The 15,332-nt window shown below is 36.5% G+C and overlaps 1 protein-coding gene across 1 annotated transcript in view; it reads left to right on the plus strand.

The window, feature by feature from the left end:
• NUP37 (nucleoporin 37) overlaps positions 1–14,451 on the plus strand; it is a 52,065-nt gene extending 37,614 nt beyond the window's left edge. Inside the window, exons 6-10 of the mRNA XM_027541971.1 lie at positions 3,911–4,001; positions 10,352–10,533; positions 11,258–11,308; positions 13,568–13,661; positions 14,184–14,451. Of these exons, the coding sequence (XP_027397772.1) occupies positions 3,911–4,001; positions 10,352–10,533; positions 11,258–11,308; positions 13,568–13,661; positions 14,184–14,297 (532 nt within the window). The 3' untranslated portion in view covers positions 14,298–14,451. The remainder of the gene's footprint in view (positions 1–3,910; positions 4,002–10,351; positions 10,534–11,257; positions 11,309–13,567; positions 13,662–14,183) is intronic.
• The last annotated feature ends 881 nt before the right edge of the window (positions 14,452–15,332 follow it).

A 15,332-nucleotide genomic window follows, 5' to 3' on the forward strand; every position in this document is an offset into this window, starting at 1 on the left:
CTTACCTTATTTTAATAAATAATATATATATGAAAATTTGCCAGTTTTTTGGTATAGACCAAGGATTTTTGTTTTTCTTAAATTATGTATCCATTGATTTGCTTTGGACTTCTTTTTTGCATAAACCACACCCGTAATCCAGTGTCTACAATGAAAACAAAATTTGTCAAGCAGTCATAATTCAAATATAGCTATGTTTTTGTTTCAACTGTTTAATCTTTTATAACTGTCATGCATGCCTAATTTAAGAGCATTTTTTCATTTAGAAACTTACCTTCATTTAGTTACCATCAACTTAGTTCCATTGAAACAGTTCTTTCACATTCATATTTTGCCAGCTTATATAATTATGTAATTACAATAGACTAATAAACATGGATTTACATGACTTACAAGCAGCAGTTCACTAAGCCCATTTTTCTGTGAGGTAAGCCTACAACAGATGCACATGTGAGCTATTAGAAAATAATCTTACTCTTGTCAGTTCTGGAGAGAGAAAAAGTAATCTTTCAGAAGGAGGTCAATTAAGAGAGTTTTTACTATATACTGTGTTCACTACATTTTAAAACTGATGGAAATTTATTCATTTACAAATACATGAAAATAACAAAAAATGCAAGTGGAAAGGGAATGATTTGAGAAATCAGCCTTACAGATAAGCTCAACTGAAAAATTGTGCCTTTTGCTATTGAGACAAATAATTCTTTTAAGATTGTTTTGTCAGAAAATTTGTCAGAGAAAGTTTAGGCATTTTCAGTTGGTGATTACAAAGAAAGATGAAAGGGGAAAGAAGATAAATGAGGTACAGCCAGTCTGGAAACCTATTTGACAGTATACTTGCTGAAGTTGAATGTATTTGTAAGCTATGATCTAGTGAGTATCCAGAAAGTGGAGGTGGAAAAATGTGGGCATGTGTCTATGTAAGAGTGGAATGAGTGTGTGGATGTCTATATTCACTAAAAGACATGTACAGGAAAATCTGATTGGAAACAACCTGAATGTCTGTCAGCAGTAGAATGGGTAAATACTTGGCAGTGTACTTAATTAATGGAACACTATGTACAGCAATGAGAATGAACAAAGGACAACATGCAGCAATGTTAGTAACTTTAACAAGATTTAATAGTGAATTAAAGATGCCAGACCAAGAAAATACACTGGATAGTATTTTCCATAGGATTCCATATTTATGATATCCCAAACCAGCAGAAGTCAGGATGGTGGGTACTTTTTGTGAGAAGGCAAGAAAACAGGAGAAGGGGGTGGCAGAGAATGAAATGGTTAGATAGCATCACTGACTCAATGGATGTGAATCTGAGCAAACTCCAGGAGATAGTGAAGAACAGAGGAGCCTGCCAGGCTACAGTCCATGGGGTCAAAAAGAGTCGGATGTGACTTAGCAACTGAATAGCAACGACGACAACAAAGGAAATAGGGACTATAAGGAAGCACAGATGACATTTGAAGTTCTGGAAATGCTATCTTAATCTGGATGCTTCAGGTGTGTTCTCTTTGAGCTGCATGCTTAAGATTTATGTATTTTTATTATTTATGGTATACTGCAAAAAAAGAAATGTGATTTCATCTGATGGGACTATGTTAACTAGATGAGATATGTAGTAAAGACACAGGAAAATAAGTTGAGCTCCACAAAAGGATTTGAGAGAAGCTTAATTATAGAATCTATCAAAATGGGAAATAAAACCTAACAAGTTAAAGTGTACCATCTGTAGCTAATTTAGCTGTGATAACTCATTTCAGCCCAGTTGGTTGTATTTGGCATGCTTAGTACTTGGATTATGCAACTGCTGAGAATTATTTAATAAGCATATAATTATAAGCTATAAATCATTTTACCCTAATCCCATAAAGTAATCTGGATCACTCTCCTCATTTTTTAAATCAGTTTGGTTTGTTTGTTTTGTTTTTTCCCAAAATGTATCAGATTCTGTTCAGGCTAAATACTGTTTAAAAATGAGATTAAAATTTGGTTCAGTGGACAAGAATATACTTCATCAATTGGCCTGTTTTTAAAGAATATCCATTTTTTAAATCTCTTTGGTTTCCTTCATTTGAAATTAAAAAGTCATGAAAATATCCTGGTCTGTATTCATTCAATATAATAGCAAACAAAAGTTAAATACATATGAGAATAAAATCAAAAGAATGGAGCCTTTAAACCATTCTCTCATGGGATTCATTGAATATGCAAGACAAATTTCTGCTACTTCAATAGTGGTAAAATATATGCTAGCCCACTACTTTATTGTATAAACAGTAATAAGGAAGAAAGAAATATTCAGTTGCCTTGACTAATAATCTTATTTATTGTGGAAAGTGGAAACACAATTGAATAAACCCATAGGAAATGTGATTCCAACCTCCTCAGTTAAATTGTAGTTGTCTCGCTATGTAGTAAATACAGATGAAGTGTTAATTTAGCGAGAGGAAAAAAAGTGTATGCTGCTTCTATTTAATCAAGTAGATAATCATTTTAAAGCATATTTATGTTAGTTTATATGTAACTAAGATATTTAAAGATTGGAGATCCTATAATTTCTATAGAAAGGAAAAATATTTAAATCCTGTGGTTTGGCACAGAATAGTAGAGGCATTGTAAAATAAATATGTCTGCTTTCTTTGAAATAAAATTTTGCTTCAACCTTAAAAACATTCCCTAAGTTTCTTGAAACTGTTTTATGGTCCCTAATGAGATATGAACTATAATATAGAAGAAAAACTCCAAGGCATTCTAATAAATGCATTCAGTTCTTAAGGACTAGATTCTGTGGACACTTTGCCAGCTACTCTTTACCTTCTGTCTCATGCCATCCTAACTCTATGCCACACTCTGTACCAGTGAGATATAACAAAGATAGAATGTGAAGAATGAGCTCAAAAACCAGTAGTCTAGATGAAGAATAGGACTTCTCACAAGTCATTACTGAGACTTCGGAATCTTGAGCTCTCCTCTGGGGATGGGAAAAAATTGAGATGGAAATTGAGTAGGTTTGTTTTAAGTATTGAAGAGAGGGAGAGTACAGGGAACCAGATGCTTGTTCCTTCAGCCATTCTATCCTTTAATTTTTTATTAGTCAAGGCTTGTTAGAGAAGAATTTAGGAAGTGAGCCATATCAGAAAAGGTAAATGATAGGAAATAGCCCTTGGCCTGGGAACCCAAAGGCAGAAGGAGTGAGCAACTCCTATCTCCCTAAATTCACATCACCTCATACTAGCTTCTTTATGTTTAAAATGGGAGCTCTGGGGTGGAAGAGAGGGGTACAGGTGTATGTTTTAAGTACCCCTGGTAGAAATTATTGTTAATTGAAGTGACTACTGAAGGGGCTTCCCTGGTGACTCAGATGGTATGTATACAATGCAGGAGACCTGGGTTCGATCCCTGGTTGGGCAGATCCCCTGGAGAAGGAAATGGCAACCCACTTCAGTACTCTTGCCTGGAAAATCCAATGGACGGAGGAGCCTGGTAGGCTACATAGAGTCCATGGGGTTGCAAAGAATCAGACACAACTGAGCGACTTCACTTTCACTCACTGAAGTAGGAATACAACCTGATTAGTGACCTACAAAAACCTCAAGATTCTGTCCACAAAAGAAAGAGTTCATGAATAATTTAATTTGGTTACTGTGTTATGGTATTGTTGTAGTAGATTAATTAGAAAATGTATGTGCCTGTTTTTCCATTATTGAATGTGGTAAAACTTAAATTCTTCATACTGATTTTACATTTTCTAAAATAATTATAATTGTTATAATTTTCTATAAAAGATGCTTTAAATACAGATATCTACCCTATAATCTCTAGTTGATAGCCTTGAATAAATTTAGGGAATTTCTTTTTTTTAGTAACATATCAAAAATATTTAACATTATACTCCTGTTCTTTTATTAGGATTTGGAACTTGGAAGGAATACAGACAGCTCATTTTGTTCTTCATTCCCCTGGAATGAGTGTGTGCTGGCATCCTGAAGAAACTTTTAAGGTTATTATTTATAACTTAGCTTTCTTTTATCAAGCAGAAAAGACATACAGATGTGAAATACCTGCACAGAGAAGAAAAAAATATTAATGATTTGTTTTTCACCTCAGAGACTCTTGTCACAAATGCATTTAGGTTAGTCTGCTGCTAAGTCCCTTCAGTAGTGTCCGACTCTAGCAACCCCATGGACTGCAGCCTACCAGGCTCCTCCATCCATGGGATTTTCTAGGCAAAAGTACTGGAGTGGGGTGTCATTGCCTTTCCGAGGTTAGTCTAGAACGTTTTAAGTTCTCTGTAATCAAGTTTTTATTTGACAACCATCATCTATTTACTCAGAGTATACTTTTCATGCCTTTTGATAGGTTATAATCTAAACACTAATGCCTGGACTATCTAATAAGCAGTATTTGTTTTTAAAAAAATATATTAAATCCATACTTGTGAGCCATAGTGTGTAAACAGAAAGCATCAGGGCGTAAGACAAATTTGACCTAGCTGCAGTGGTATTCAATTTCTATTCAGACTAAAGCTTTCTAAAATTCTAAAAATACACTATTGAGTTATTATCAGTTGGCCTAAATTCCATTGAGAAGGTAGGAGCCATTCAATACAAGAGTTCTGTCATTTGCCAGTATCTTCTCCTGGGCATTACTCTACATTCCAGAATCTAAAACGTTGCCACATTCATCTTCTTAAGGTGAGTTCTTCCACTGTCCAGAGTTCCTGTTAGTTTGTAGGCATCCTGCTTTTCATAGCCCTCTAAGGTCTTCATACTTCTCCATGACTTTTCTGTCCTCACACTTGCACAAAAAGATAAACTTGACTAATCACAGCAGATTAATAATACCTACTTATGTTTGGCTCATGGTCAGCATTTCATGTAGTTAGTTCATTTAAACCACAAGCCTTATGAGATGGGTACTGTGATGATCTCATTTTACACATAGGGAAACCAAAGCTCAGAAAAGTTAAGTAACTTGCCCAGGTTCACACAGCTACTAACTGGAAAAATGGACATTTGTCCCCCAGCAGCCTACTCCATAGGCCTTACTCTTAACCCTAGCATTCTTGTTTCCCTATTTCAGTCTATCACCTTCGCATTTTTATTTCTGAATATTTGAACCCATCACATCTTTGAACTTCAGTTCCTCTTTACCCATCCCATGATCTAAATCTCCTCTACTCTCTCAGAAATCATCAGTGATATTTTTAACAAATCCAATGGGCTTTTCTTCCATTCTTAATCCCAAGGCAGCATTTATACTGTTGATCATTTCTGCCTCGAAACGCTGCTCACTTGGTCTTTAAAGCTGCATTATTCTAGCCATCTTGAACATCTGTGCATGTATATTTCCTTTCTCTTTCTCCTCTGCTAACTATTCTTTCACTATGTATTTATCAGATCAGACCAGATCAGTCGCTCAGTCATGTCCGACTCTTTGCGACCCCATGAATCGCAGCACAAATTGTTGTAAAGAGTATTTCTCACCTACACTGTACCCTTTATTATAATAGAGCATAAAAGAATGAAGTCCTTGTCATTGAGTTACACACTGACTTACAAGAAAGAAAAACATGTAAATACAGTTACACAGACTTTAAGTGTTGGAATCAAACATCTAGTTAAGTAAACTGATGACATAAAGAAGGATTAATCATATACACTCACAGCCTTCAAAGTAATCCTGAACTGAGATGCCCCAGACTACATTAGTGTGTTCTCTGAACCCTGAGATACCATGAAATCTTGTTTCAGACCTATTGGATATTTTATCAGTAGAATTATATTCTGTATGTGAAGATGAGTGAAATTTTGTAATTTATTTATATTACATGTATAGGGCTTATTTCCATGTGTATATTTCTGAATCCAGATTCTAAATTTTATTTTACGTCTAGATTTCTCCTTTGCAGCAGTGAGTCTACATGAAGCGTAATCCAAGAGTCTACCAGAATGTTAATATTACCATGTATAAATATAATAGGCTACTTTTTAAAAAGTATGACCCAAAAAAGCAAAAACCTGTGACCTAGATGAGAAATGAGAATGTTTATTGTAATCTCTATCCCAAAATTTATATCTTAATACTTAATTCATGATTATTTAAGATTCCTTTCTTCCATATGCTTTTAGTTTCTATTAATCTTCTCTATGTCTTTGAAATTTCACCCTACCCATCTCCTTGTTTTTCTTGTTTCCCTGACTTCAGAATGTTTGGAAGTCCCTGCTCTAAATTGCATCGACTCAGTATCCTAAAGGAGATCAGTCCAGGGTGTTCAGTGGAAGGACTGATGTTGAAGCTGAAACTCCAGTACTTTGGCCACCTGATGCGAAGAGCTGACTCATTTGAAAAGACCCTGATGCTGGGAAAGATTGAGGGCAGGAGGAGAAGGGGACAACAGGATGAGATGGTTGGATAGCATCACTGACTCAATGGACATGGGTTTGGGTGAACTCCAGGAATTGGTGATGGACAGGGAGGCCTGGCATGCTGTGGTTCATGGGGTCGCAAAGAGTCGGACTTGACTGAGTGACTGAACTGAACTGAACAATATCCTAAAATCATCTTTGATATCTTCCTTTCCTATATGCAAGTTTTTCCAAATCTTTAAAGTTTTTCTTCACTGTCTCTAGAATACATTCCTCTTAGTCATTAATGTGTATTCTTCACCTTTCTATTCCCACAGGTAATCCCTATCAATCCTTAGCTTGTTTCTAAAATCTTTGGCTCTTCAATCTGATTCTTCTTGCCTACTTTAGTTAAGACTGACCTTTAAATATCAGTTTAACTGTGTCACTACTTAACTCAGAAACCTATAATTATAGAAAGGCAACACAATAGCAGTTAAAAGTATGGGCTCTTGAGTTAACTGCCTAGAGTCAGTGCCCAGTTCCACCACTTACTAGCTAAATGATCTTTGGCAAGTCACAAAATCTCTTCTCAATCACTTCTTCATCTTATAAAAAGGAAGCTTATGAAGATTAAAAGAGTGAACACTTATAAAGTCCTTAAAAGAAAACCTGATGCATCATAAGCACTCAGTCAGTTTCAGCTGCTTGTCATTGTTCACACGATCATTACTACTAAATGTAGTAGGTGGTGGTTCTCATTGGTCTGTCAGATCAAACCCAAAATTTTTGTTCTGTTTTGCTTGATCTTGATAAAAACGAGACAGCCAGAGAAGAAAGGTAAGTCTGTGATCACCTATCTCTTAAAATTCTTATGAAAGTCTTCAGTTCAGTTCAGTTGCTCAGTCATGCCCACCTCTTTGTGACCCCATTGACTGCAGTACTCCAGGCCTCCCTGTCCCATCACCAATTCCCGGACCTTACTCAAACTCATGTCCATTAAGTCGGTGATGCCATCCAACCATCTCATCCTCTGTCCTCCCCTTCTCCTCCTGCCTTCAATCATTCCCAGCATCGGGATCTTTTCAAATGAGTCAGTTACAAATTACACAAGAGAGCCATGTAATCTAGAAAGCACCACGCAAATGCCAGTAATTAATAATAAAGTTACAGGGAATTCCTTGGCAGTCCAACGGTCAGGACTCAGTGCTTTCCCTCTCAGGGCCCAAGTTCGATCCCTGGTCAAGCAGCTGAGATCCCTCAGGCCACATGCACAGCCGTTGATAGTAGTAGGATTTCCCTGGTGGTACAGTGGATAAGAATCCACATGACTAAAGAAGCTGTGCTATTAACCCACCATGCTTTATTGCCTGTCCAAATTGAGGTCCAGACAGACTTGGCCCTTCCATAGCTCATAAGTTAAACCTGAAATTCTCAAGACTTTTGGAGACAGATTCAAAATCTCAAGTGTTTTTACTAGGTCCAAAATAAATCTTCCTGGTCTTCTCCCGTTTCCAGTCCTTCCCGACCTGTGACTTTACACAGCCCACCAGATCACTCCTCAATCTCATAACCTAGTCTTGTAGTAAGGAACACACACGGTGCTGTAGTTAGACCTGGGTTCAAACCCAGGCTCTGCCACAGGCTTAGTGATGAGATCTTCCACAAGTTACTTTAATCACTCTGCACCTCAGTCTCCTTTCTGAAAAATGGGATTGATGATAGCAGTTTCCTCAGATAGTGGTCATGACGACTAAATATTTTTATATATTACAAATTATACTAATACTGTATATATACAACAAATTATTTTTGTTGTGTATTTGTCACTGACCTCATCTTATTGAGAATAGTTTTAAATTCCACCTTTTCTCTTAAGAATCCCCTACTTTTAAAGACTGCCTGTGTTCTAAATAATTGCTCTTCCTTTTGCATCCCACTGTATGTCCCCTTAAATTATAGTCAGTTTTTTTTTTTTTTTTTTTTTCATGATTCTCTCTCGATGGAAAGTTTCTAAAGATCAAGGATCATGTCATTTACCTTTACTGAACATAGCATGGTGTTTTATATACAAGTGTTTATATGGTTGATCTTCATTATTCACAGATCCTACATTTGCAAGTATGCCTACTCACTAAAATTTATTTGTAACCCCAAAATTAATACTCATCACTCTGACGGTCACAGACATGCATGGAGCAACACAAAATTTGAGTTGACTGATATGCACATTCCCAGCTAGGGCTGAATGAGGCAGTACTCTGCCTTCTTGTCTTAGCCCTCATACTGTAAGTTCAGTTCAGTTCAGTTCAGTTCAGTCGCTCAGTCGTGTCCGACTCTTTGCAACCCCGTGAATTGCGGCACACCAGGCCTCCCTGTCCAACTCCCGGAGTTCACTCAAACTCATGTCCATCTAGTCGGTGATGCCATCCAGCCATCTCATCCTCTGTCGTCTCCTTCTCCTCCTGCCCCCAATCCCTCCCAGCATCAGAGTCTTTTCCAATGAGTCAACTCTTCGCATGAGGTGGCCAAAGTACTGGAGTTTCAGCTTTAGCATCATTCCTTCCAAAGAACACCCAGGACTGATCTCCGTTAGAATGGACTGGTTGGATCTCCTTGCAGTCCATGGGACTCTCAAGAGTCTTCTCCAACACCACAGTTCAAAAGCATCAATTCTTCGGCACTCAGCTTTCTTCACAGTCCAACTCTCATATCCATACATAACTACTGGAAAAACCATAGCCTTCACTAGACGGACCTTTGTTGGCAAAGAAATGTCTCTGCTTTTGAATATGCTATCTAGGTTGGTCATAACCAAGGAGTAAGCGTCTTTTTAATTTTATGGCTGCAGTCACCATCTGCAGTGATTTTGGAGCCCCAAAAAATAAAGTCTGACACTGTTTCCACTGTTCCCCATCTATTTCCCATGAAGTGATGGGACCAGATGCCATGATCTTCGTTTTCTGAATGTTGAGCTTTAAGCCAACTTTTTCACTCTCCACTTTCACTTTCATCAAGAGGCTTTTTAGTTCCTCTTCACTTTCTGCTATAAGGGTGGTGTCATCTGCATGTCTGAGGTTATTGATATTTCTCCCAGCAATCTTGATTCCAGCTTGTGCTTCTTCCAGCCCAGCTTTTCTCATGATGTACTCGGCATATAAGTTAAATAAGCAGGGTGATAATATACAGCCTTGACATACTCCTTTCCCAATTTGAAACCAGTCTGTTGTTCCACGTCCAGTTCTAACTGTTACTTCCTGACCTGCATATAGGTTTCTCAAGAGGCCGGTCAGGTGGTCTGGTATTCCCATCTCTTGAAGAATTTTCCACAGTTTATTGTGATCCACACAGTCAAAGGCTTTGGCATAGTCAATAAAGAGCTACTTAGTATTCCTAAATGCAGGAAGACTGTGAGACGCCTTACGGAGAAAATACATGTTAGATAAGCTTTGTTCAGACATGAGTTGCAGTGCTGTTGCCTGTGACTTCTATGTTAATAAATCAATATGTATTAAATAAGATGTCTATAAACAGAAACAAGATTGTGTATTGATAAGTTGACAAAAATGTTGTGGTCAGAGACTCACAGGAACACAACCCTTTAATTTCCTTTAGGATCAGTGATTTGATAATTCACTAACTCAATGTTTGCAGCAACTTTATAAAGCTTTAACTACTGTGAATAACTCAACTGTGTATGTGTATATATATGTATATACTTAGAGTGAATCTTTATGCTCTTCTTCCTGGGGACTGTGTATAGTCATTTAAAATTGTACCCAGTTTTCTTGTGTCTTTCGTTTTGCCAGTTTCTTGTGAAGTTTTTTAATATTTGATACTCTTTTTTTCACCTAGGCTTATCTTATTTCCTTTGCATTTTACCTCCCTTTTGTAATATATACACATGTTTACATGTTACTGTATAAATGACATTGAATCTCTGTCTCCTTCTCAGATTTGACTAGTAAATTAGGTCGTTGAATTCTCTCTGTTTTTCTTACAGCTGATGGTTGCAGAGAAGAATGGAACAATTCGGTTTTATGATCTTTTGGCTCAACAGGCTATTTTATCACTTGAATCAGAACAGATGCCATTAATGTCAGCACACTGGTGCTTAAAAAACACCTTCAAAGTTGGAGCTGTTGCAGGGAATGATTGGTTAATTTGGGATATTACTCGATCCAGGTACTTCCTTAGTATATTTATCTATTATTTACCAAAAAATCAGTCACTATTGCTAAATGATCCATTGACCTATTCTTGTATACCTGGGCCACATTGTAAAGCAAAAATAAGACTCTCCTACAAAAGGGCCAGAGTTAATGGGCTTTTACATAACAGTCATGGGTTTTACAGATTTACTTTGAGAGTAACAGAAAGAATAATGCAGAGGAGATCTTTCATTGAGGGGTGTGTGTGTGTGTGTGTGTGTGTGTGTGTGTATGTGCACGTGCACACACACAGTCATGTCTGACTCTTTGTGACCCCATAAGACTGTAGCCCAACAGGCTCCCCTGTCCATGGAATTTTCCAAGCAAGAATACTGGAGCAAGTTGCCATTTCCTACTCCAGGGAATCTTCCTGACCCAGGGATCCAACTTGCATCTCCTGCATTGGCAGGTGGATTCTTTTACCACTGAGCTACCTGGGAATCCATTAAGCAATGTTTGCTTATGTTTAAAAAAAAATAAGAACACTGACCCTGTTAAATGATGTTGTTCTATAATGGTTCTAAATCATGTTCATATCTTCAGCTATTTTAATTCAGTACTTATTTGGAATTTTGTCACAGTTTAAGTACCTTGGGCATTGTGTCCTTTAAAGAGAAAATAACCCTGTAATCCTTAATTTAAGTTCACCTACCTGAGAACAACACATAATTCATAAGATACAAAATAATATCTTTTAGTTACCCTCAAGATAAGAGACCTGTCCACATGGATCGAGCCTGCTTATTCAGGTAATGTACCATTGTTGGGGGGGGGGGGGGCAGTTATAATTTGATTTTTGTATTTGATTACTTTGTTCATGCTGTGCCAACTTCTAGAATATGTTTCTAGTCCTCTCCTTTGCACTGAATTTTTCTTTTTTTCTGGTTATTTTATAAATGGATGTTTTGCTTTGTTGTTTTTTTTTTGTTTTGTTTTGTTTTTTTGGTCTGGATGAGAGATTGTTTTCCAATATTTTCTTTGAAAATGTTTATAAAATACAGAATGTTACTACTCCACTAATTCCACCTCAACAATTGAGAGCATATGCTTTTGTAATTTTTCTGCTGATAAAGATGTAAAATGTAGGTGGGCCCATGTCTATGCATGTAAACTACATCCATTATTGTCCTCAAGTGAGAACACACTGGATATTATAGACCTGTGGCTTTTTTTCCACTTAATGTGCTTGTTTTTCATTTCATTCATTTTTACATAATATTGCACTGTATAGTGTAGTCTTGGAAATTTACTAACAGAGACTAAAATCAGTAGAACATTTATTATATGCTGCTGCTGCTGCTAAGTTGCTTCAGTCGTGTCCGACTCTGTGCGACCCCATGGACTGCAGCCCACCAGGCTTCTCTGTCCATGGGATTCTCCAGGCAAGAACACTGGAGTGGGTTGCCATTTCCTCCTCCAGTGCATGAAAGTGAAAAGTGAAAGTGAAGTCGCTCAGTCGTATCCGATTCTTAGCGACCCCATGGACTGCAGCCTACCAGGCTCCTCTGTCCATGGGATTTTCCAGGCAAGAGTACTGTATTTCATCAAATCTAAAATACCCCCAATGAAACTGTAGAACCTAAGGACAGTATTATTTTCTGTATTCCTAAGAAAAAAATGTATTCAACTAAATGTAAGCATGGCCTAGATTATAAGGCGAATCTTGATTTCAGAGATGTGAGCAAATACACATTTTTAAATCAACAAACTCTAGACTCACAGACATAGAAAACTTTTGGTTACAAAAGGGGAAAGAGGGGGAGAGGAGGAGATAAACTTGGAGTTTGGGATTAACACATACACACTATTATATATAAAATAGATTACCAAAAAGGATCTGCTGTATAGCACAGGGGATATTTTGTAATCACCTATAAAGGAAAAGAATTTGAAAAGAAATACATATATATGTATATATAAAATATATGAATAACTGAATAACCGTACTGTACACCTAAAACTAACATAATATTATAGATCAACTATACTTCAGTTTTAATTTTTTTTTCCCAGTTGCTAAAAATAAAACCAGCAAACTATGGTACTTAAGTCTAAAGGAGGTCATCTCAGAATTGGTTTATGTCATTAAGTATTCAGATCTTTCCATCTGTTATCCTCAGTGGCAAGGCTTTGACTTGGTGCTTCCCAGTTGCAAGATGACTTTCAGTGTTCCAGACACCATAGCCTCATACCATGTTGTCCAAAATAAGAGGAGAGGAAGGAGCCACTCCCCTTTTATTGGGGATTGCTATCTTTGCCTTATACCAATTGTCTCTTACCCCTTGGGGTCAGACACCCTGTGCCAGGCCCCAGCTGGGGTTTAGTTAGCTCAGAAACAGGGCAGAATGCCTGTTGGACAGCAACTAATAATATCTACCACACATTAAAGTATTAGCTAGACTTATAGCCTTTTTTTTTTTTTTTTTTGGTCAAGGAATCTTTTTTTTTTCCCCTCATAGCTCCCCTACTGCACTTATTATTGTGGCACACTTGTTGCTGGAGGTCCATTAACACTTGGTGGTTCATTGATTCAGTGTATTCCAATGTCTGTTTTGCCTTAATACTTGAATATTTAAACATCTATGTATTCTAGGTGTTTACTTGATTCAAAGGAATTTAAACTCATGAGCTTATCATTTATTTTAAAACAAATATCAATAAGAATTTTAAATGTATTGGGTTTTTAATGTATTGTGCTGTGAAATATTTTTTGTCTGATTCCTTGTTTGTATCTCCTGCCATATTGTCAGACTTTTGGGATCTGCTGACTTTGTGTAACCCTGAAATTTAATGAAGTGACCCATGATAAGCAATTAATAAACATTCACAGAATGAGAAAATATTTATAGCTAACTTCCCTGAAATTCCCAGTCTGATGGTAAATCCATATTATCAAATTTAGACTTATAAAATTAGCATTTTGGTACAAAGAGAAATAACCAATTTTAGAAAAGCTTGTGTTTGTGTATAGGATTCTGTACTTATTTTCATCCTTTGTCTTTTCTTAGATGGTCCACAGTTAATGAAAACTTATTTGCAACCACTGGTTATCCTGGCAAAATGATGAGTCAATTTCAGATTCATCATTTAGGACATCCTCAGGTAATGTGGTGATGTTTGATGGCATATGTGTTTTTAAATTTGTGTTTTCTACTTTTCCACTTACAGCTCCCCAGATTTGTAATACGTAAGTAACTAAAGGATTTATGAAAGAAGAGAAATTTCTCTCTTCTTTCATAAAAAAACATCAAAAAAGAGAAAGCCTTTTTTGATGTTTAAATCACCAATGGTAACGGACTTTTTGCTAATATTCACATACGAAGTATTTTATTTCTTCTATTTCCTCCTTCATTTAAATATAATTGTGCTTGCCTGGTTGGTTTAGACTCTGAAAATGTTTGTGTCTAGGCTGCACCAGTTATCCGTAGTTGATTTGTACACTTCATTCCAGTCAGTTACAAACAAATACTATGTATTTCACCTATGAGGGAGCACATTTTTTAATTCTGTTGCCACTATAAACAAAGACAGTTTTTCAACGTACTTCTTGTTTTTGAAAGGTAGTTTTTATTTATTAATGTTGGTGATGTATTGAACTTCTTTAATCCTTCACATATTTTATAGCCCATCCTCATTGGCTCTGTGGCTGTTGGATCTGGCCTTTCCTGGCATAGAACTCTTCCACTGTGTGCAATCGGAAGTGACCACAAGCTGTTGTTTTGGGTGACTGAAATGTAGAATAAATTTTCTATGTACTTAGAACCATAAAACTGTATTATTAGTACATATTTTAGAGAATTTCTTATTTTTATATCAAATATATACTGTAAGATCTAGAAATGTTCCAGTTGTTGGCTTTTGTTAAATAAAATATTGATGGTTTGAAAAATCATTTTCCTGTTCTATTCTATGTATGTGTGTGGTTTTCTTTTTTTTTTTTTCCTAAGTCAGCTTTTAAGACTATGACTAACTCAGCAGCTCTAGGAAAGAGAGATGATTAGGGAAGCTTAATGCTTTTGATTTTATCACAGGATTTTCCAAACTGTATCTTATGTTCTATACCTTAAATATATGCTACTTTCCTAATTCTCAAAGACATAAACATTTACAAAAGGGAAAAAAGGCCTCTCCTTTCACCATTATTCTGGAAATTGGTTGAATGTATTAAATGTATGTGTGGGTAAATGTATAGGCATTTTCTGTTACTATATACATACACAGGAGACATAAGAGACGTGTGTTCAGTCCCTGGATAGGGAAGATCCCCTGTAGGAGGAAATAACAACCACTCCAATATTCTTGTCTAGAAAATTCCATGGGCAGAGGAGCCTGGCAGGCTACAGTCCATAGAGTCACAAAGAGTCAGACACAACTGAGCGACTTTAACCTCATAAATATAGGAGTCTTATTACAACTTTCTCAGTAATTATAAAGAATTACTATTCAATTTAATATAAGAAATGATTTTCTTATATCATGTTATCAGTCTGCTTATTACTATATACTAATTCCTTTTGATTGGGTGTCTCATCATTCTCAGAACATTTGGTATATGGGATAAAGCTTACCCTAGAAAATAACTTATGATGTAATAACGTTAACAATCTCCACCTTTTATAAATCTTCACCATTCTTAGCAAAGTTGAATGTTTTTGAGATGGCACCTGGTGGCAATAGAACTACATGCACCCTCTTCACAGTCATTGAAGTAAACATTGTTTAAGGCAGCCATGTCATGTGATCTAGTCAGAAGCATATAATACAGCTAAATAA

The sequence above is a fragment of the Bos indicus x Bos taurus genome, chromosome 5, assembly GCF_003369695.1.
Source record: "Bos indicus x Bos taurus breed Angus x Brahman F1 hybrid chromosome 5, Bos_hybrid_MaternalHap_v2.0, whole genome shotgun sequence".
NCBI classification, from domain to species: domain Eukaryota; kingdom Metazoa; phylum Chordata; class Mammalia; order Artiodactyla; family Bovidae; genus Bos; species Bos indicus x Bos taurus.